Here is a 23,421-nt window from a genome sequence, read left to right on the forward strand (position 1 = left end):
TTATCTATAATAATAATTTAAGTCTTTACTACATTTAATTCAATCTAATTTTAGAAAAAATTCACATATAAACAGATAAGCATCTTTTAATTTAATGAAGTGAAGTAAACAAACAAATAAATATAGAAAGATATCTTATTAATCCTCTAATTAATTTAAAGAAAAAGAAAAATAATAACTTTATCAAAAATAATCATTCGAATAATAAATGGAAATTTATAAAAGTGGAACTAAGAGGAAACAATAATAAAATTTAAAATAAAATAGTTTTTAAAGTAAATAACTTGAATCTTTTTGATTAGAAAACAAATATACTTTAAAGATTTGATAAATATATAAGAAATTTTAAAAAGAATTGTAATTTAAAATAAAAAATGGTTGTTTATTTTAATTGAAAAAAAAAAATTCTTCGAAAATAAGTATATGATAAACTATTTTTGGAGGTTTTCCATCATGCATTATTTTATCATTACGAATAGGTAAAGTATGTTTCATAATTCTATAATAAAATTTATACAAAACTTTTGAATGGTTATATTTACGCATATATTCAATATTTAGAATGAGAAGATTTTAAAACAAATTAAATGTTTTTAGATATGTTTTATGTATTAATTATTTAAATATAAATCTTAATTTATTTGTATAGTGTTTTTGTTTACTTTAATTAAGCTCTTGCTTTTAATAAGAAAATGGAGATTAAATTATTTTCATCGTGATTAATTAGAAGTCTAAGTTAGACTTTGTATAATAATTAAGAGAAAACAACAGCTTTATGAATTTTTTAAAATCAGAAATAATATAAAAAAAATTCAGTAAAATACTTATCAAATTAGAAAAAATTAATTAAATAATTTTAGATGGTGCTTTATTTGTCACAACAACAAAAATTTTGAGTGACTTTATCAATAATTAAAAATCTAAATTAGACTTTGTACAAGAATTTAATTAGTAATAAGAAACTTTACTTATTTTTGTTTATAAGACATGATAAAAGAAAATTTTATGTAAAATAAACATCAAATTAAAAAAATAGCTTAAATGACTTTTAGTTAGATATTGAATGATTTGCCATTACAGAAAAATGAAAAGTTTATTGATAAAAATAAATTTATACCTTATTTTTTCAATTTTCTAATATAAAATTAAAAAAATTTACATCCTAATATATATTTTTATTTTTATTTATTTATTACATTGTAAATTTAAACAAAAGTTGTTTGAGTGAGCAATTTTATATTAGGTATATTTAATTTATTTGTTATAATTAAAAAATAATATAGATTAATGACTAAAAAAAATTAAAATTATTTGGTATTTATTTTAATTGAAAAATATTTTGTTTAAATATACAATTTTTTTAATTGCTAATTTAAAGAGTTGCCACTTTTAATCACAGAGAAATGATAAATATTATTAAATCTTAAAAGTTTATTTTAAAAATGAATAATTACCGCAAAAAATCGAGCTTTTGTTTCATATTAAAAAAAGTAATAAAAAATTATTATTTTTTTAGAATAGATAAATAAATAAATAGAAAGAGAGAGAGAGAGCTAAATGATAATTTTATGATCAGCTTGTAATAATACGATCTATCGTAAATTATTTAATTAAAAGGACAAATTTATATTTTTTAATTTAGATAAACATATTAATTGGAAGTAATGCTTAGGGCTAAAAAAAACATCAAAATCAGTGTTTACAGCTCAAAGGTAAAGCTGATGATTGTAAATTAAATTTTATATAAAAAAAATCTCTCTTTACACTTTATGAAAGAAAATTAACTAAACTTATGTTTTTCCTCTTTTTGTTTATTTGTTTTCTTCAAAATTTCTTAAATATTTTAAAGAAATCCTTTTTCTTTTCATTAAAAATTGATATTTTGAATAACTCTATAAATGATTTTATTCTTTTTGTATGAATTTATGAAATTTATTTAAAAATATTTTGGATGGTCATTTTCTTTCAATTTGGCTAGTACGATTATAATTGTCTAGAAAAACTATTAAACAGAATTCGATCCAAAAATTAAATTGATCGCTCCTATTTTAATTAAATTTTTCTGAATAAGTAATTTAAATTATATGACCAGGAAAAAACTAATCTGTGAATAGGTGGAATTCTTAATTTTCTATCAAATTGATTTACCTTAATTTAATTTTTGTTTGGTGTTTACCTATCTATCTATCTACTATAAATACAATTCTAAAAAATTGATAAATTTATCATAATTAAATAATTAAACAAAAAATAAAACAAAATAACCCAAGAAATGAAATCTATTTACATAACTTTAGCACTTATTTCCTTATTAGCATTTACTTAAGCTGCTGATCCTTAATGCCAAAAACCTACATGTGCTGATGATCCTAATCCTTAAGAATGTCAAGATGCTTTGTCAAAACTTGAATCTTGTGTTTAAACTAGTTGTACTAACATTTAAGCAGGTGATTTCTAGGCTATTTTAACTTGCTTTACTACTTGCAAACCAACTTACTAACCTTTAATTAAGAAATTTGAAGATTATGCTGAATGCTAAATATCAACTAATCCTTAAATTGCAAAGCTCGTTAAATGCGTTGAACCATCATTGTTAGGATGTTAAAATAATCCAGCAGATTGCCAAACTGCATTTTAAGCTTAAGGTGAATGTATTGCAAATAAATGCCCTAGTGTAGTCAAAAGTTAAGATGATTTAGATGGTATTTAAAAATGCATTTTCTCTACCTGCAAAAGTAGTTCTTCAATAGTTAATAATGCTGAAAAATAAATTTATGAATGTGTCACTGGAAAAAAAGTTTCAGTTTCTGCTCAAATTTTAATTTCATCAGTCTTCACCTTGATTGGATATTTAATCCTCTTTTGATTAAATTATTATCTATCTACAAATAAATAAATACTAAAATGTATTATCTATATGTTAATTTGTATTTTTTAGAAAACAAACTTTAAATATACATTTTTTTAAAAAACAACTTTCCACTAAATATTTGAACTTTCCATAAAATCACTGAGATATTACATATATATTAAATATTCTAAATTTATAACATTCACATATTACTTGAGATATAAATACCTCATTTTTTTTACTAAAACAAAAAGTAAGCAAGGAAGCTGCTATCTATTTCAGTTTCTTGGGTTTATACATATTAGTTTATTTAATTGCGTATAAACACAATATAAAAAATTGGAAAGGGGGGGAAAAACATAGGATTGAAGTTGAAACCCAATTTTATTACCATTTTATAAAAATTAAATGAAATACCTATATCTGTATCTACACAGTTGGTGATTTTTTATTACAGGATTACAATATATAAAAAGAAAACTACCTAAGAGGTACATATACATACATACAATACAAATTTTTTACTTTTACTAAATTTATAATTTTATTTTACTTCTAAAACATTTAAATAATTTTCAAAATAATTAATATTAAATTATTACTGAAAAAATAGCAATAAACCTTAAACAAAAACAATAAGTCAATCAATCATAATCTAATCTATAATAATAAACATTGATGTTTATGAAAATTAATCTTTTAAAATATTTTTTAGCTATTTAATTGTAAGTCTTCAAATCAGCATAGTCCCTTTATAATTATATATAATTTATAAGATTAGAAATATAAATTATAAAAACATTACCCAATAAGCATATCAAATGCAATTAAATTTTTGATTTAAGAAAAAGTCCTAATAAATTAAGTTAATTCAGATTTTTAGAAAATAGGTACTCTAATTTTATATAAAATATATTAAATTTGCTTATTTATAGTTGATAAAGTTAATTATTTACGATAGATTTATACTTATCTTGAATAATTACTAAAGTTGCACTGTACTTTTGGCAAAATCCAACAAGCTCTCAAAACAATAATTGTTTCTCCTTTGTAAAAAAAATAATAAAAGAATATCTTTTTATAGCTTCATAATTTTACTGCAGTATTAGATTCATTATTTTTAATTATTTACACTCAGATATCTGCTTACTTAAATTATACATATCGTTTGAGTTTATTAAACAATAACTTTTTTTATATTAATAAATTAAAGTATTCCATATTTTTAAATATCAAAAAATATCTTTATTAACAAAAAGTTTATTCTTTTAAATATCAATTAATATAAATATTACTTTTCACTAATTAAAAAATATTTAAATATTAAAAGAAAAATTTACGTTAAGTTTAAATAGATATTTTTTAGATTTTATTTATTAAAAAGTCCAAAATCAAGTACTTATCCTTCTTGCAATAAATTATGTCTATTAATAAATTAATTTTAGTATTTAAAAAAAAAAATAATAATAATACTATAAAGATAACTTTAATTCTTCCAAATAACTGCATTAAATTATGGCTTTTCCTATTTCATTTACTCCATACTTTGTTATACAATTTTCTCTTTTAATTTTAATTAATCTAAATTTTAATTTTACATTTAAAATTATACTTTAAAAATAATTGTAAAATCCTAAGTTAGGGGCAACTTTAAATAGCCAAACTAATTTTTTGTGCACTTTCATATTTGAGCAAATTTTAACTATTTATTTAGTTTTATCAATTTAATTTTAAAATTTCTTTCATTTTACTTAAAATCTAAAATCAGAACATTTAAGTTTTATCCACATTATTAAATACCTTGAGAAAGGTCAATAATCCCTAAATCTTCTACTTCATTTTATCTGTTAGTTTACAAAAAAAATATTTATTATTTAATAATAAAATAAATATATAAAAAATAAGAACTCATTGGATGAATTGGATTTTGTCATTTACAATAAATTATAGTTTTATTGAATTTTATATTATTAAGAAAACAGAAAAAAGAAGATTGTAAATAAAAAATCTTAAAATAAAAAAAATTATAATAAAAAATAATGCAAAAAGATAATGTTCAAAAAATATTTTATATCAAAAATAGGTTTTTACTTTATTAAAAGTTAATATAAAAAAAAATTTTTTTCTCATTTTTCTTAAATTTTGTTAAATCAAAATTATTATTTTTTGTTTAGATTTTAAATAAGTTTAAATAATTTAACCACCTAAAATTTAGCTTGAGAACAGATAATCTTTTCAAATTAATTATGGATTGACCTAATTTACATAGCAGCTTATTTTTTATTAGACACCTCCTATTTAAAAAAAATAATTTTAACAAAAATCTTTGAATATGTATTCACTCTAAATCTAATTCTAGATGTTCAAGATAATCACATTTCTTTAAATTAGAGACTAAAAATTCGCTTTCTTCACCATCTCTGATTGCTAAAATACTTTTATATTAAAATGATAGTTTTTAGATTGTTCTTGATAAAAATTCAAGATAAAAAAATAACAAATTAATTAATAAATCATTTACTTAAATTTTATTCTCAAGTATCTCAAATGGATATTTTTAGCAATCACTTCACCAATCAGTAAAGCAATTTATTGACCAATCATGCTGTTACTAAGTTATAATAATTTTAATATTTAGTCCAAGAGATTATTTACCTTAAATGTATATCTAGCTTTTAAAGCAAATCATAAGTTTAAATAGCTTGATTAATACTAAATAATCCTTCAGACCAAATATAACATTCTCTAATTTTATTATGAAAGCATCAAATTATTATACTAATTATGTATAATTTACGGTAACAAAAGAGATAATTCTTTTATATTTTTAAACTTTTTTAAAATTCTTCCAACCTAAACAACATCCTTTCTTGAAGATTATCTAATTGTATATGTTTTTGTTAATTTATTATGGGAATTACATTTTTTTAAAAATATGCTTTTTCTGAATCTGAAGTATTTCTATTGAATCAATGTTTATAGTAGAAAACTTTTTTTTTATAAGAAAGATAATTCAATTTCTTAATTTTAATTTTACAACCATATTTACATTTATATTATCAATATCTAATATTTTTAATTCCATTTTATTTTAATATAAATTCTTTCAAAATTAATTCTTAAAATTTAAATATTAATTAAATTTTGATTTTGAAGTAATACCTTTGATTTTTTAACACAACAATAATACAAATTAATGAGATTAATTTATTTATAAACTAGATGTAATTTTAGTTAATTATTTTAAAAATATTTGCTCAATTCCTTTTAAATTGATATTAATAATAATTTTATCTCCATAATTGTAATGATAAAAAGATTATAAATTCTTATTTGAAACTAAATAAAAGACAAATAATCTCTATTTCAATTTTACAATTATATTAATTAACATCTTGTTAGATTTTTATAAATTCAAATTTTTTAATTCTTTTTGACTTCAATTAATTTTAATAATTTATTTTTGATAAAGTTAGTAATAATTTTTAAAATGTACTCTAAAAATAAAAATAAAAAAATTTAAATTTAAAAAATACTATATTAATTTTCGATTCTGAAATTATTTTATTGAATATTCACATTTAAGTCATTAAAATCTTAATTTTTAATCAGATAAAATTATTTTTTATGTTATTAAATTTTAGTAAATTGGGAAGTAATATATTTAAAAATACAGAGGTATTAAAATGGTAATTAATTTTTCTAACAGTAAAATTAATGACAAAGCTATTTCTAATTTCAAATTAAAATATTCTTGTTTAAAATATCTTAGCATGCCATTTACATTTTAATCCATGGTTGGAAAAAATAATTAAAATTTAAAAGTGGAGATTTTAATTTTGATCACCTTGAAACAAAATTTTACTGAAAAACACAAATAAATAAGTAAGTATTCATAAATTGCTCGAATAATTTTAATTAATTAATAAATAAATAAATAAGAAAATAAATTATAATTTCTGATATATATTTATTTGAAAAATAAATTAAATGAATATTTAAAGTGGGCCATTATAAACAAACTAAGTTAGCTTTTAATCATAATTTAAGTATAATTCTTAGCTGAATTTGACTCAAGGTGAGCAATTAGATTAGGTTTAAAGATAGAAACATCATCATAATTAAAAATAATAAAATAATATCAACTTAGAAACTAAACACCATCATTTATAGAAAGATAAAAAGTAAATTAAAAGCGATGATGAGAATGAAGCTACAAAACAATCAAAACACAGAAAGGAAACCATTATAAGTAAAAAATATACCAGTAAAGGTAGTCAAAAATACGATAATATTTTTGAGGGATTTGGAGATTTGCTATTTGATGAAGAGGACTAGAGTAAAAAAGACAATTAGACTACTGATAAAAATAATTTGACATCACCAAAAGCAGATGATCCTTCTGATAATTAAAATATTTTGAAAAATAACACTAATTAAAGCAACTTCAATATGGTTGATCCTAAAATTTGCTTAGACATGGATCCATTTAATATTTAGAGTTAAACAAACTAGCAAAACTAGTAAATAAATTTGGATTTTGGTACAACACTTAACAAAGAAATAGTAGACTAGTAGAACACTCAAAGGAATCTAAATCTTAATTAAGACTAAGTTACACAAAATATAAAATTACCATCTTCTAATTAATCAAATGAATAAGAATAGATAAAAAATTATTATAATTTAAATTCTAAAGATTAAAATTAGCAGATCAATATCTAATAACCAAATTAATTATTTGGAAATTAGATTGTATAAGGTTTTTACTCTTAGAGACCTAACTAATAATATTAAGTAGAATATCTTTCTTTGCTATTTACTGATGAATAAGATAATAATAATAATAATAATAGTAATCAATTAAACAATGAAGTTAAAAATAAAAACAAGATATTCTTCTTCTTCTTGATGCTACTTCTATTTATTATATATTCTTTATTTGGTTATATTGTTATTTTTATCATTTTTATCATATCTGCTTTTAGAGAAATTAGAGGTAAATTGTCTAAAGTTTGCATATTATTTTGGACTCTAACTAGCTGTGCTGCAACACTTTATGTTTTTGGAATTTAATTCTATTATTATATCAGTGATACTAAGGTATAATATCTCTTATTTGATATCAATAGTTTTTAATTAGCAGTCATGTTAGTTATTTCATATGTGAGAGCTTGCTATGTAGAGATTATAGATTAATCTAATATGTTCAAATCAGTTTTAAATTTTGATACATTTAGAGGTCTAATCTATCTAAATAGCTCTTCTAAAGATTCTGAGGCTTCTCTTTTTGATATACCTTTCAGTGAACCAATTTCAGCTTAAAATATTCAGCAAAGATACTCTCTGCTAACTATTTCACCAATTCCTTCATAGCTTAATTATTCTATTAGTAAACTACTAAGCGGATTTTAGGATTATTATTATCCTAATTTCCATCAGTATTTAATAATTGTCTGTATTTTGATTCTTAAATTTGTTTTAGGATTTTACTATTTATATAGTAAGCATAACCATATTAACATAAGATATGCTATCGATATTACTATAACGGTGTTCGTTTATCTTTACTCAGCCTTTATTTTAATTAGAATTCTGGGAAATTACGACCTTATAAGAAAAGCTGATCAAATGAATAATCTGAATGATTCAATAAACTTTTAAAATCTTAAATAAGAAAAGTATCAAGAAAAACTTGATTTTACTTGTCCAATAAGTCTCGAAACTTGGGATAACGCGCGTCAGTATGTTTGTTCTATAGATCTTGAGTTTCTTTCTGAATTAGAGTATGCATATTTTGGCTTGTTTTTTTACTTTATTTTTGTATCAGTTATAATCACCACAGCTTATGGAGAATTTTATTGGATTATCCCTAAGGAATCTATACTACTTGAACCATATATGGTTATATTAAATACATTTAACTTTTTAATAGTTAATAGCTTACTTTTCTTTAGGTTATGGTATGGTTAGCAGTTTAATGATACATTCGAATTGTAACAGTAGAGCCTTGAATTTTTGATGGATATTGTTGAAGACATTTAGCTAATGTATGAAGCTTACTTTGAGCCATTCAGGTTTGCAAATGAGCAAATAATAGTTTAATAAAAGCAATATGGCCAAAATAAAGTAGATATAGAGAATATCAAAAGACAGCAAAGAGAAAAATATATAGCTTAGTATTTAACTGAAGTATAAAGCAGGAGTGAATAGTAAATCATCACTCAAAAAGATATAACTGTTGACAAATACTCAATATAAGGACTACTAATATAAAGAGTAAAATAGACAAGCAACTTTTATATAGATGAAAAGGTGCAATACTAAGGAAAAGTGTATTAAAAATAGGACAAAGCTTTATTAAGAAAAAAAATTCTAAAAAATATTTATCTAAGTCTTAATAAAGTGATTACTTCTATCAAAAATGATGCTGAAAAATATTAGTATCAGTTTTTAAACTGCATACCAGTTTCATTTTCAAATACTCTTACAACATTTGCAGTTGCTTTATTTACTCTTCTTCCTTAAGTGATACCCAAATTCTTAGGCTTCTACTAAGATATTAGTTAGAATTCTAAATGATCAAAACCTTTTCTAAAATTAATTAATTAATTATTCTGTATAAATTTAAAAATTTAAGAATAAAAATTTTTTTAAATTCAATTAGATTTTATAAAATAATAATTAAAAAAAAATTATTATAGAATTATTTAGATAAAAAATATCTACATTATTTATTTTTTTAGCACAATATTTCTTTGGCATGGTAATATCTTCCACTATTTTATTTGAATATGGCTAATTAAGTGAAAAAAACAAAAAAATAAAAAATAAAAACAAAAAAATTGTTAAAATTTTTTCAAAAGTAATAAAAAAGATTTTTTTTTTCTATATTTATAAATAAATTTAAATTTTTGATATTTATTCAATTTTTAATATATTTTATTTCAAAACTTCTCTTATGAATTATTTATTTTTTAGATATAGAAATATTTAGATTAAATTATTAAAAGGTATTTGTAATTCCGCTAAAGTAATCATTTAATTGAAAAACAAAAAAGCAAATAAATTTTGATTTACCAATACAATAAATAATATGTATCTGTAAACTTCATTTCTTAAAGTTATTTAATAAAATAATACGGCAATTTTATCATATCAAATAATCAGATCATAGATATTTTATTTAAATTGAGATTTATAAATAAGTAAATAGAAAAAGAATATTTTTTTTAAGTTAAAACAATAAAAGAATAATATATGTACCTTGATACAAAACTTAAATTGAATTGCAAATCCAATCATTTATTTTTTTAATTAATAAATTGAAAGATAAAAGATATTAAAAATTTTAAGATATGAGTTAAGAAGTATACGATATTATAGTTTTAGGTTTGGGAGCTATGGGCTCTGCATCTTTTTATCAAGCAGCTAAACAAGGTAAAAAAGTTCTAGGTATAGAATAGTTTGAAGCAGCACACAATAAAGGTTCTTCTCATGGAGAAACTAGAATTATTCGTGAAGCATATCATGAGGGATCATTTTATGTTCCAATGTCATAAAAATCAGCTAAATTATTTTAAGAACTAGAAAAGGAAACTGGTTAAAAATTATATGAAAAAATTGGATGCCTCATGGTTGGTACACCAGATTCATAGACCATTTTAGACTCAAAACTGAGTGCTGATAAATATAATTTACCATACAAAATGTATAATAGCAAGACTATTAAAGAAAGAGTTCCAGCATGGAATATCCCTGAAGGGTTTATAGCCTTGTATGATGAAACTGCAGGCTTAGTCTATCCTGAAAGAATAATAAATGCACATATAGATGTCGCTCTTAAAAAGAATCCATAAGCTAGGGCATTGTTTGGTACTAAAGCTTTATCAAAAAAAGTTAGAAAAGAAGATGGATTAATAGAAGTAAATACAAGCAAGGGTTTATTTGTTTCAAAGTAGCTTATAATTAGTGCAGGCTTATGGGGAAATGATTTCCTTAAAGAGTTGAATCTTCCTCTAATCATCTAAAAGCAGTCAGTAGCATGGTTCGAAAATGATGACTCTGATAAAAAGTTAGGATAACTTCCTTGTTATTTAGTAGAATATGAAAAAGATAAGCAAGTTTATGGATTTCCTAATGCATTAAATACAGGAGTAAAAGTAGGACTACACAAAGAAGGCCCAACCTTTAAAATTTCAGATGAAATTAATTATGATTAAGACCCTGCCTTTTATGATAGAATAAGACAAAAAATATCACCCTTTATCCCTTCTATTTCTCAGAGTAAAATAGCTAAATAAGCAGTCTGCTTTTATACTCTCACTCCTGATGGTCATTTTATTATTGATTTCCATCCACAAAACGATAACATAGTTATCCTAAGTCCATGCAGCGGACATGGATTTAAGTTTTGTTCTGTAATTGGTCAAATGGCAGTTGAACTACTTTTAACTAAGTCTAATCCATACACTTACTTCAAAATTTCAAGATTTAATCCTACTTAAAAGCTCTGAAAATATAACTTTAAAATATTTTTATAGCTTCAATTAATAAGTAAATAAATATATTTAAATGTAATTGTTTTTTTTATATTAATATTTTATTAATTATTTTTTAAAAAATGCTATTTTCCAAATTAATTTCAAATTCTTATTAATAATAATATTTTATAAGTTAAAATATCTAAAAATAATTATTTAAATAATATATAATACATCTTTAATAATTAATTCCCTAAATTCTAAATTAGGAGATAAAAAAAATATAAAAATTAAAATATTAATCTTCAAATTATTGTTACTTCTTATTTTGAAAATCAATTAACTGGGTGGATCATAAAATACATTTTAATTTATAATTGTTGTATTTTTTTTTATTAAAAATAAATAATATTTAAAATATTTTAAAAAATCGATAGTATTTTTACCCCCTTGTAAATTTATAAGTAAATATTAAAAATAAATCCTAATTTTTCATTTATTAATGGATAATTAAAAAAACAGGATACAATATAAATTATCCATATTTTATTCAATCTAATTTTTCTTTAGGGTATACTAATTATATTAATAGAGAAAAATAAAAAATAGAATTTTTTAATTGTTTAGAAAGTGTATCAACAATATTTAATTTCAACTATTAAAAGGTAAATCATATTCAACAAAGACGTTTTAAGTAAAATAGTTATATTTTATTTCAAAACGAACTAATCTTAAAGCTTTTTTAACTAAATTTATTTTAATTAAATTATTAAAAGTTGTTTGAATAGCAAGTTTATTAACTGTGATATCTAAATAAATGAGTGATTTGAGCATTTAAATACTTTAACTAATAGTTTATAACACATCAGAAGAATTACTTTTAAAAAATAATTTTTTTAATTATCATTTTTATATATTTAATTAATTAATTAATTACTTTATGTTGATAATAAGAAATCTGAGCCTGTTAAATTTTACTAATTACTCAAAAATATAATTAAAACTCTTGTCTTCTAAGTAATTATAACTTTTAAGAATTAAAAAATTTATTATTAAAATTAAATGTTATTCATATTTTTATCTATTTACCAAAGTCCTAAATTTAGAAATTCTAGATTTTGTAAATTTGAAATACTATTTATTAAATAAATTAATCCTTCATTTCGTAAACAACTTGCTCTGTATTATTTTAAGTTAAATTATAATTAAAACAGTTATTAAAAATAAAATTACATAAGATCAAGACAAAGGTATTTTAGTGAAGATTATTTTGCTAATATTTCAGATATTCTTATTAAACCTTTACTTCCAACAGGCACATAACTTTATTTTAAATTATAAATAAATAAAATTTATCATAATAATAATAAAATTAAATTTCTATGTAAACATTAGATTTTACCTTAAAATTATTTTTACTGCTTCTAAATTTTGTGCATATTAAAAAAAATTGTTTAATAAAGTACTAATTTCTTAAAACCCTATTTTATTTTTTCTAAAAATACAAAAATTATTAAATTTTAAATTAGGTTATTTGCTAAAACTATAGTTTATTTATTTTCCTTGATAGAGATTTAAAGAATTTAAACTATGCTGATTAACCAACATTAAATTATGATAAAGAGAATTAAATATAAATAAAGCATTTATTTTATATATGAAATCTTTAAGCTTATACTTTAAATTTAAAGAAACTGTCTTTAGATCTAACTGCTAAGTTTTCGATAACTTCAAGTTTTCTATCATCTTAATATTAATGATGGGACTATATAATTAAACTAAATTAGGTATGAAAAGACAAAATTTAATTACGAAAAATCTAAAACAAGTTCTTGTATTCGATCATTCTCAAATCTTAATAAAGTTTCAGATAATTCTTTGGTAGTTTTAAAAGAATTTAGATTTGACTCACTAATTAATTAATATCAAATTTTTTTAGTTGTACTCATTTATAAAAAGATAAATTACTTCATTTTAATTTTTAAAATCTTTCCTTCGTTAAAATTTACTGAAATTAACTTATTTTAAAATTAAAAAAATAAAATATAAACATTTTTTTAAATTTTAAATATGAATATTCATTTTACATGAAGCTGGTTTTAATTTTAATTGATTTTCTTTTATTTATTTCCCATTTTTTTAGCAAGAAAATTTAAAGATTTATCAGTATTAATATATTAATAATCATAATAAAATCTAACTATATCTCTTTTCTATATTATTTACAATTTTCATCATAATTTAATCAAACAATATGCGATTATTAAAATAATAATATTTAATTTCGATAGTTTTTTATATCTAACTAAAAAGTAGTATTTGTTTTAGAATCAGTTTCTCTAAAACAATTTTAGAATTTCAAACTAGCTAGTTAGACAAATTAAATATGAATGAAAATAAATCATTAGAATGTTTGCTCAATGTGAAAGGTTTGAAGGGAAATTTTAGGAAAGCAATTTATCTCAATTATTTTGTTGTTTTTGATAGCATTGTTATGGTTAGAAGAGGGATTATTTATGCAATTAGTTGGGAATTAAACCGCATTATTATAATAAATATAAAAAACAGAAAGATAATCAAGTAAATTCAATTGCATAATGTGATGGAAATAAGGATAATTACTTCAAGATATTCCTTACTAACAACCCACAATAAAATACTATTTGTGAAAGATATAGATTTAAATTATGAAATAGTTAATGAAGTAGATATTGAATATACTAAATATTCAATATTTCCTTTACTAAAGTGTATGTTTTGCATTTACTATAAGGGATCTTAGCTAATCCAAATGTATTCTTAATTTGATTTGGTATGCTCCATTAACGTAAAGCATAAACAAGTTGTTTCAATGGTTTGGCCTCTAAAAATGCATCCTGAATTGATAGCAATTTATGATTCACAAGAAATAGAAGTAATAAACTGGAAACTGAATTAGTAAATATTTAAAGTTGATAATCTTAGAGTATAAAACCCAAAAAAATCAATAATGTGCTGTATTGATTCAAGCCAGTATCTTATAAGCTCATAAAGTGGAATGAATATTTTAAATATTCTTGAGTATGATGGCTATCCTAAAAAGGAGTATTGGCCTCGTCCGTGCATGAACGCTTAGTTTATTAGCATTATTCTTTTTAATGAAAAATATTTAATAGGATCATTCTTAAATGAATACTAAGACTACTTTTTATATGTTTTAGAGAAAGAATCGAACTAAATTTCTTTGATTCAAGTTGTATCAGATTACTATTTAATTAGAATTAACAATAATAGTTTCCTTGCTACTTTTTCACATTATGACAGTACCAAATTTTTGATATGGAAATGAGATAAACATAAATCAGACTATTTTAAAATTTCCAATAATAAAATATTTAAAATAAAAATAACTTTATAATATTAAATTAATAATTATTCATTCATTTTCAATCTTTAAACTTACTTTTATTTGTATATATAATATATATTTTGTCTCTTCCTTATTTTCAAAAATTACACACTTCTTTCTCATTAACTTAAAATTTCCAATTAAGACTGCTATTTAGTTTTGAAATATTCTAAAAACTTGTTTGCTATTTTTTTATAAAACCTCAAAACATTTTAAAAAAAGGTTGTCGACACTGGGACTTCCCAAGCGGTCCCCCACCTTAGTACTAACCCAGCCTTAAGGCGCTTAACTTCGGAGTTCGAATGGGATCCGGTGTTTTCACCTTAGTATGGCCGACAACAAAATTATAGGTCTTAAAATTAAATTTATATAAGAAATATTTTTTAAATAAGAAATTAAAGGGTTTGAAAATAAAATTTATTACTGAATTAAAATATTTTTTACTCCACATTTCTCAAAAATAATAAAATTAAAAAGGCTGTCGACACTGGGACTTCCCAAGCGGTCCCCCACCTTAGTACTAACCCAGCCTTAAGGCGCTTAACTTCGGAGTTCGAATGGGATCCGGTGTTTTCACCTTAGTATGGCCGACAGCAAAATTATACTCATCAAATGCCTATTTATAAATGTTTTCAATTTATTTCTAAAAATTTAATTTACTTTAAAAAAAAATACATTTTATTAGAAACAAAAAGATGTTAAAAAAATAAACACAAAAAAGGTTGTCGACACTGGGACTTCCCAAGCGGTCCCCCACCTTAGTACTAACCCAGCCTTAAGGCGCTTAACTTCGGAGTTCGAATGGGATCCGGTGTTTTCACCTTAGTATGGCCGACAACAAAATTATATCTCTTCTAAATATATTTATACTTGAATTCTTTTTTAAATAAAAAAATTATTTTCAAAATAATATGAAATTTAAAATTTTAATATAAAACTAGTCAAAAATATAATTAAAATAAAAAAGGCTGTCGACACTGGGACTTCCCAAGCGGTCCCCCACCTTAGTACTAACCCAGCCTTAAGGCGCTTAACTTCGGAGTTCGAATGGGATCCGGTGTTTTCACCTTAGTATGGCCGACAGCAAAATTATACTTATCAAATGCCTATTTATAAATGTTTTCAATTTATTTTTTAAAATTTAATTTACTTTTTTAAAAAAAATATATTTTATTAGAAACAAAAAGATGTTAAAAATATAAACATAAAAAAGGTTGTCGACACTGGGACTTCCCAAGCGGTCCCCCACCTTAGTACTAACCCAACCTTAAGGCGCTTAACTTCGGAGTTCGAATGGGATCCGGTGTTTTCACCTTAGTATGGCCGACAACAAAATTATAACTTCATAGCTTTTATTTATATTTGTGAAATAATTTTAAATAATAAAAAAATGATAAATAATTAATAATCATAAATAAAAAAAACCTTTTAAATAAATAAATTTAAAAAGGCTTAAAAATTATTATAAAATAAAAAGGCTGTCGACACTGGGACTTCCCAAGCGGTCCCCCACCTTAGTACTAACCCAGCCTTAAGGCGCTTAACTTCGGAGTTCGAATGGGATCCGGTGTTTTCACCTTAGTATGGCCGACAACAAAATTAAAGCTATTTTATATGATTAAATAAAGAAATAATTGTAATCAATATGAATGATTAAAAAAAATAATAAAAAAGATACTTTAATTAATTTTAATTTTTAAGTTAAATCTTACGAAATTTAAAAGGTAAATTTAGATTTTGAAAAATAAATCATTTTGTAAAAATTTAATTCAATTTAAAATGAAAGAAAGATAGAAAAATTTATAGTTCATGTAATTATTAATAATAAATGAAAGTAGGATATAAGAGCAATTGAAGCAAATAGGAATAAGAATAATTTTTAATTTAGCCGGTGAAAGTACAAATAAAAAAGAGTTGAAATATAAGGCTGAAAGTAGGCCTATTGAAAGCTAAAAAAATAATGCAAATGAAATTAAAATAAAGGAAGAATATTGTATAACTTGATATATAGGAATTTTGATTAAAAGCTTAGACGACTTAACAAATCAAAAAAAGATTTTTAAAACAATCAAAATAGATATATAATTTTATAGATTTATTAAAGTACAATTTTAGAATAAAAGCATAGAAATGTAGTATATTTTTAAGGGTATCAAGACTATTCCTGCTTCTAAGGACATGATCAACATTGTCCTTTCCAAGACTTAAAGAAAGACTCCTACCGTTGTTCATCCAGGCTATTCCATTGGTCGTATTAGAGGTTTCTACATGCGTAAGATTAAGTTCACTTAAGATACTATGCATGAAAAATTCAATGACATTTTGAATGGTTTCCCTAAATTGGATGACATCCATCCCTTCTTCGCTGATTTATTCAATGTCCTTTATGACAAGGATCACTATAAGCTTGCCTTGGGTCACGTTCATTCTTGCATGAACTTGGTTGACAACATTTGCACAGATTACGTTAGACTTATCAAGTATGGTGACTCTCTCTATCGTTGCAAGCAATTGAAGAAAGCTTGTTTGGGAAGGTAATTTAACAAATTCTCTTAAGAGAGTTTATTTTTTAAATATTTGAATCCATTTTAACTTTTTGTTCTCTCCTGCTTCAAGCAATAATAAAAAAACTGTATTTTTTATCTTGCTTGATCCTATTAATTAACTCCTACATAGAATAAAATAAACATAAAAAAAATAAGTAACAACAATTATGAGTAAAACTCATTAATAAGAATTAATAATACTTTAATGATGTTAATTAAAAAGGCTATCAGTTTTTTAGGAGTTAAGAATGAGAGGAGATAATTTTTTTAGTTCTATTTGAATCAACTTCATAATTTTTTATAAATAATTTGTAGAATTTGCACAATCATAAAGAAGTTAAATAGCAGCTTAAATTATTTGGAAGAAGTCAGAAAACATTTAGCAAGATTGCCTTCAGTTAACCCCTTCGAAAGAACTTTAATGATTACTGGTTACCCCAATGTCGGTAAAAGTAGTTTCATCAATTAAATCACTAAGGCTAACGTTGAAGTCTAAAGTTATCCTTTCACAACTTAATCACTTTATGTTGGTCATACTGAATACCAAAATGTCAGATGGTAGGTTATTGATTCACCTGGTATTCTTGATCATCCTTTAGAACAACGTAACACAATTGAAATGTAAAGTATTACTGCTTTAGCTCACTTGAAGGCTTGCATTCTCTTCTTTATTGATTTATCTGAATAATGCTCATACAGTATTGAATAATAAGTAAGCTTATTCAACTCTATTAAGCCTCTCTTTAAGAATAAGCCTCTTTGCATCGTTCTCAGTAAGTGCGATTTGAAATCTTTTGAAGATCTTTCTCAAGAAAATAAGGATATCCTTAACAGCCTTGCTAAGGATTAAAATGTATCTCTTCTTTAAATGTCCAATAAAACTGGTGAAGGTATTGAAAACCTCAAGGTCCAAGCTTGCGAAACTCTCTTAAAGCATCGTGACGGTTAAAAAATTGAATAACTTTCTGGTGGTAACCAAATTTTAAAGAGAGAAGAAGAAGTTTTAAGAGGTTTACATGTTGCTAAACCTACTAAAGTTAGAGATAGCAATGTAGTAAGAGCTCCTGTCATCCCCTAAACTGTCAAGAGTGGTATTAAGAATGAAAAGCCTACTCTCAAAGAAATTCAAGAAGAACATGGTGGTGCTGGTGTTTTCAACTTCCCATTATAAGAACATTTCGATTTAGCCAACCCTGAATGGAAGTATGATGCTATACCTGAAATCATGGACGGTAAAAACATTGCTGATTATGTTGACCCTGATATTCTTGAAAAACTTGAAGAACTTGAAAGAGAAGAAGAAATGCTTGAAAAAGCTAGAGAAGAAAAGGGAGACATGAGTGAAGAAAGCGATGGCGATTTACCTGATGAATACTATGAAGCTCATGAAATTGTCCAATCAAAATAAAAATTACTTAAAATCGAACACAAGTTAAAGAGACACACAACTGCTCATGTTCATAAGGAAGCTTTAAGTGAAGTTAAAAAGGATCTCGAAACTAAAGGTAAACAATTAAAAAATTTGATTTAAAAAAAAAGAAGAACAAGAATTATTATTGAGTTATTAATAGAAACAGAAATAATTTAAAAAAATTTTTAGTTTAAAGCGAGTTAATTAATTGTTAAATTTTATAATTATAGGTATTGATTCTACTAAGCTTGAATAAAGAGTTCTTGCCAAGAGATAACCAAGAAGATTACTTGATCAAATTAAAGACGAAAAAGATATTGAAGATGATGATGAAGATATCATGGAAGATGAAGGTGTTGCTGATAGAAAGAAGATTGAAAAGAAATTAGAAAAGAAGTAAAGATCTGCCTCTAGATCAAGATCTAAAGGTATCAATCCCAATCCTATTTTAACTCCTGCTGATAAGGCTATGCAAAGACTTAAATACAAGATTGAAAAGACTTGGTCTGGTATGGCTGGTGAAGCTGACAGAAGTATTGCCTAAAAGATGCCCAAGCATCTTTTCTCTGGTAAGAGAAAACAAAAAGCAGATAGACGTTGAGAAATCAATATAAAGTCTAAGAAAAGAATGCATTTTTTCTCTTCAAATACATAAATAATAAAAATAAAATTAATTTCTCCTTAAAATAAAAAACTTCAATAAATAACAACATACTATCAATCAATCAATAAATAAATATGGCTGGCTTTTTATCTTAACCATAAGCTACAAAATCTTTCAAATATAATTAATATTAATATCTTTTGCATAATTAAGAATTATCAATGTAATTTATTTTATCCAAAATTTATATTTTACTCGTATTGACATCTATCTTTTAAGTTTATTAAGTAATTCTATCATCCTTTCACAAAAAAATAGTTTATTTAGCAATTTTTAAAGGCAGTTTGATAAACAACAAAATTTATAAAACAAAAAAAATAAAAAAAATTTTTTTTGCTATCAATCCTCTTTCTTTCTACTGCTTAAATATAATATAAAGTTAAAGCAACATGCAAGTATTTGTTTTTTTTATTATTTAAGGCATTCAAAATTTATAAATAATATTTAACATTTAAGATATAAAAAAAAGCTTCATCAAATCATCAAAGATAATTAAAATCTTTTGATTTCATCATAGCAATCAAATTTTCATTTAAAATTCGCAAAAAATGCAGTTAATTTAAATGAAACGAGGGTAAGTAGAAGACTTAATTTATCATTATAAAATAGAAGTTTTAATATTAAAATTCATTAGAATTGCTTTAAATAATTGTTGATATGTTAATAAAAGTTGTTAAATTTTACTAATGCTCAAAAATAACTCAATAATATCAAGTAAATATATAATTTATTAGAACTATTTATTTGTTTATTTGTTTATTTAAATAGAGACATCAAACATCAAAAAATTTCAAGCGATATTAATTCTTTCAAACAACTTTATAATAAAGAGGATCACCAAGCAATAAATCATTACCATACCATTATAATATAAAAATGAGTGAGGAAGACAAAGTTATAGAAAAGAGTGAGATGCGTAATACTAAGTAGAGCCAATTCGGATATTCTTAGTATTCAGAAAGATCAACGTTTTTAGGCAAAGATATTGAATCACAGAAAAGACGTTCAATCAAAAAGATCCTTTTGTAAATTGGATTAGAAAATAAAATAAATTGATTTTTTATGATCAATTTAGAATTTTAAAACTATTTACATTTGACTCAGCTATATCTAACAATTTTTTTATTCCAATTTTCATTTGTTTCTTTTGTAAAATAACAATTAGAATGAGCTCTATGGATAAAGACACAATGAAGATCTTGTTAAAAATCTTGTAAGGTGGACTTAAAAATTTAACTTCTGAAAATAAAGAAAAGTTAAAAAAGAATGCAAGTAACATTTTGGATAAAGATAGATAAAAAGAGTTAGATGTATTACTTGAAAGGCTTGAATCAGGCGATGATTCAAGTGATAATTTTTTGGTAAAAAATATTTGTTGTTAAAATTAACAGTTTAGCTATAAATTAAAATATATTTTACGTAAAAACAATAGCAAATTATTAAGTATTATGTTCTTTCGCCAGTAGAAAAATCTTACATTGCTAAGATAGAATAAGAACTATAAAAAAGTGTAATTATATAAATTTATTATTTTTGAATAATGGTTTATTTATACATATTGTGTTAATTATTAGCAATAACTGGATGATGAAATAAAAAAAGTGTAAGAAAACATTAATGAAGAAAAAAAGAAGAAATTGGAAAGATATAGAGAAGAAAAGGATGGTAAAGCAAAAGTCAATAACAAAGAAACTTGCGAAGCTCTTTTGAGAGAAGTAAATAATTTTAATTTATTTCTAAATATAAATATATACACTGTTTATAGATTAAATTAATTTACAGTTTCTTTTTTGGAATAACTTAAATAGGTCAGTATTCATGAAAATAAACTCGAAAAAGCAAATCAAAAGCTTAACGAAATTGTAGCAAGAAACAATTAGCTAAGAGAAAAAATAAATGTCTTGAGAAAAGAAAAAAATGTCATCGAAGAGTAATTTAAAATAATTAATTTAATTAAACTATTAATTTTCATATTAAGAGTTCTAAGTGCTTATTATATAATTTTAATATATTTTGTAATTGAATTATTGATTTTGAATATATAATTTGCAACATTTATAAAAAGAATATATAACAAATTGAAGAAAGAGCTTGAAGAGAAAAAAAAGAATGTTGAAAAAACAATAAAAAGTGCTGGTGAAGCTTACTATAATAGAAATAGAGCGGAAGAAGAGTTAAAGGCATTATAAGAGAAGGCTGAATAGTAAAAGCTGAATTTCGAACAAGAATACAAGAACTTGAATGAAAACATTTAATACGATAGAAGATTTAAGTAATTTATCAAGTCTAAGCAAAAAGAAAAAGAAGTTTTGGAAAATTTAGAGAAGTAAATTTAAAGAAACTAGGAGATTATTGCTGAAAAAAAGGCTTCTAATGAAATGTAATTAAATAAATAATTACTCAATCAGTTTTCTTCTATATATTATTTTAAACTAATCAAATCTCATCTAATTTTTTTCTGAAAATATAATTTATTATTTTTTAAATGCTGTGAAATCAAGCTAAAAAAAGACAAATTTTTTTATGAGAATTCTATTGATTTTTTTTTCTTTTTAAATTTCAAAAAGGATCGATAATGAATATATGCTTTCAGCTAAGAAAGAAGAGGAAATCAAAAAAGCTTTTGAAAGAATTAAAAAAGAAACAGGTATTAACGAAACTAAAGATAAAGAGAGCAAAGAACTTCTCAATGTATTCATCAACCTATATTAAAAGAATACAATCATGAGCAAATTCGTCAAAGAACTAAATGAGGAAGTTGAAGAACTTGAAAGAAAGATAGAGGAAAAAAAGAAAGAAATTTAAATGTATAGTACAAAGGGAGCAACAAATGACAATAAAAGAAGAGAAATGAAAATAGTAAACAAATATTTAGACTTAACAATTATAAAAATATAATTTTTTATTTTCATGTAAGGCATTAACTAACAAAATTTAACAAGAAGAAAAGAAGAAAGTCATTCTCAAAGCTTAATATGAAAAATCTATAGAAACTATTAATTTAATCAAATAATATTTAGAAAATGTATTTATTGCTATTGATGTTGAACCAGAAACTATTGAAAAACTAAGTAAACAAAACATTTAAAAAGACCTTAATTTAATATTATTAATTTATATAGGGAGTGCTGCAATTACAGAAGAAAATATGGTACATTTCTTAGGTATTTTAGAATAGAAAGGACTTGATGCTATTTCTGAATATTCTCGTTTGATTGCAGAGGTATTTAATTGAATTTAAATCGTTTATAGCTAACACTTAATTATTCTTAAATAGTAACTAAAATTAGAAAAAGGAGATATGCCTGGTTTAGCTCAAAATATTGATGATCTCAATAACATTATTGCTTATGAAAACGCTAATATTATGAATTTCTACTCAAGTGCTGGATAAGGAAAGTAGGATTGTCCTGGTAAAATAATAAAAATTAAATAAATTGCATGCTGAATATTTTTTTTTTTAGATGATTTATTGCAAGTACAAAACAATGAAGATGGTGAAGACGAAAAAATATAATAGATTGGATAAAGAGGAGATAAATTTTTCACTTAAGAAGAACTAAGAAAGCAAGCTTTAGATGTAAGAAATAAAATATAAAAGAAAATCAAATAAATTATTATTTTTTTAATTAGGTAATTACAAAGAAATTTACTCAAACAAATCCAAATAAAGCTAATGCATCTGGAGTTAAAACAAAATAAAGAACATAAAAATAATATAAAACTGTTAAAAATTGATTATCAATTTATTTTTCTATTTTGTATACTAATTAACTAATTAATACCACAATAATTAAGATTTTTTTATTCATTACTTGTTTCTATTTTATGCAACATTTTTATCTTGCTAAATTTTACATAAATTAAAAAATAACTTTTAAAAATAAGTAAGAAAATAAATTTTATTTTTAATTTAAGTTAAATAAATTCTCTCAAAAAAAAATAAAAAATTTATTTTTTTATTATTCAAGATGCAATTATAATTTTATTTGTTTTAATAGATAAGAATAATTTTATTTGTTTTAATAAATAAGAATAATTTTCTTTATTTTACAAGTAAGGATTATTATTAGATATT

At 22.6% G+C, this 23,421-nt stretch overlaps 7 protein-coding genes across 7 annotated transcripts; 6 read left to right on the plus strand and 1 right to left on the minus strand. All coding sequences in view use genetic code 6, as the record gives it.

Moving 5' to 3' along the window:
* Window positions 1-2,227: 2,227 nt before the first annotated feature.
* On the plus strand, window positions 2,228-2,866 carry TTHERM_00242430 (hypothetical protein; the record flags this gene model as incomplete). The annotated part of the gene is made up of 1 exon (XM_001024966.3): window positions 2,228-2,866. Exon 1 carries the CDS (start codon window positions 2,273-2,275, stop codon window positions 2,864-2,866), a length of 594 nt encoding a protein of 197 aa, XP_001024966.1. The 5' UTR covers window positions 2,228-2,272.
* Window positions 2,867-3,495: 629 nt separating this feature from the next.
* TTHERM_000242459 (kinase domain protein, putative) lies at window positions 3,496-5,936 on the minus strand (the record flags this gene model as incomplete). The annotated part of the gene is made up of 15 exons (XM_012800240.1): window positions 3,496-3,601; window positions 3,657-3,746; window positions 3,808-3,897; window positions 3,950-4,039; window positions 4,192-4,275; window positions 4,325-4,414; window positions 4,464-4,553; window positions 4,603-4,695; window positions 5,056-5,145; window positions 5,194-5,286; window positions 5,373-5,462; window positions 5,507-5,596; window positions 5,649-5,732; window positions 5,791-5,840; window positions 5,901-5,936. 15 exons carry the CDS (start codon window positions 5,934-5,936, stop codon window positions 3,496-3,498), a joined length of 1,266 nt encoding a protein of 421 aa, XP_012655694.1.
* Window positions 5,937-6,841: 905 nt separating this feature from the next.
* On the plus strand, window positions 6,842-9,433 carry TTHERM_00242460 (transmembrane protein, putative; the record flags this gene model as incomplete). The annotated part of the gene is made up of 1 exon (XM_001024969.1): window positions 6,842-9,433. The coding sequence occupies one exon, from the start codon at window positions 6,842-6,844 to the stop codon at window positions 9,431-9,433; it is 2,592 nt and encodes an 863-aa protein (XP_001024969.1).
* A 776-nt stretch (window positions 9,434-10,209) lies between these two features.
* TTHERM_00242470 (FAD-dependent oxidoreductase) lies at window positions 10,210-11,367 on the plus strand (the record flags this gene model as incomplete). The annotated part of the gene is made up of 1 exon (XM_001024970.1): window positions 10,210-11,367. The coding sequence occupies one exon, from the start codon at window positions 10,210-10,212 to the stop codon at window positions 11,365-11,367; it is 1,158 nt and encodes a 385-aa protein (XP_001024970.1).
* Window positions 11,368-13,624: 2,257 nt separating this feature from the next.
* Window positions 13,625-14,833, plus strand: TTHERM_00242480 (hypothetical protein). Its single transcript, XM_001024971.3, has one exon. It carries the CDS (start codon window positions 13,721-13,723, stop codon window positions 14,660-14,662), a length of 942 nt encoding a protein of 313 aa, XP_001024971.2. The 5' UTR covers window positions 13,625-13,720; the 3' UTR covers window positions 14,663-14,833.
* A 2,019-nt stretch (window positions 14,834-16,852) lies between these two features.
* On the plus strand, window positions 16,853-19,280 carry TTHERM_00242500 (nucleolar GTP-binding protein; the record flags this gene model as incomplete). The annotated part of the gene is made up of 3 exons (XM_001024973.1): window positions 16,853-17,256; window positions 17,584-18,773; window positions 18,910-19,280. The coding sequence occupies 3 exons, from the start codon at window positions 16,853-16,855 to the stop codon at window positions 19,278-19,280; spliced, it is 1,965 nt and encodes a 654-aa protein (XP_001024973.1).
* A 939-nt stretch (window positions 19,281-20,219) lies between these two features.
* Window positions 20,220-23,081, plus strand: TTHERM_00242510 (hypothetical protein; the record flags this gene model as incomplete). The annotated part of the gene is made up of 12 exons (XM_001024974.3): window positions 20,220-20,368; window positions 20,509-20,704; window positions 20,776-20,853; window positions 20,918-21,058; window positions 21,152-21,273; window positions 21,409-21,723; window positions 21,911-22,202; window positions 22,261-22,414; window positions 22,466-22,566; window positions 22,621-22,756; window positions 22,808-22,923; window positions 22,977-23,081. The coding sequence occupies 12 exons, from the start codon at window positions 20,220-20,222 to the stop codon at window positions 23,079-23,081; spliced, it is 1,905 nt and encodes a 634-aa protein (XP_001024974.3).
* Between the last annotated feature and the right edge of the window lie 340 nt (window positions 23,082-23,421).

Source organism: Tetrahymena thermophila (assembly GCF_000189635.1).
Source record: "Tetrahymena thermophila SB210 genomic scaffold scf_8254373, whole genome shotgun sequence".
Taxonomy (NCBI): Eukaryota; Ciliophora; class Oligohymenophorea; order Hymenostomatida; family Tetrahymenidae; genus Tetrahymena; species Tetrahymena thermophila.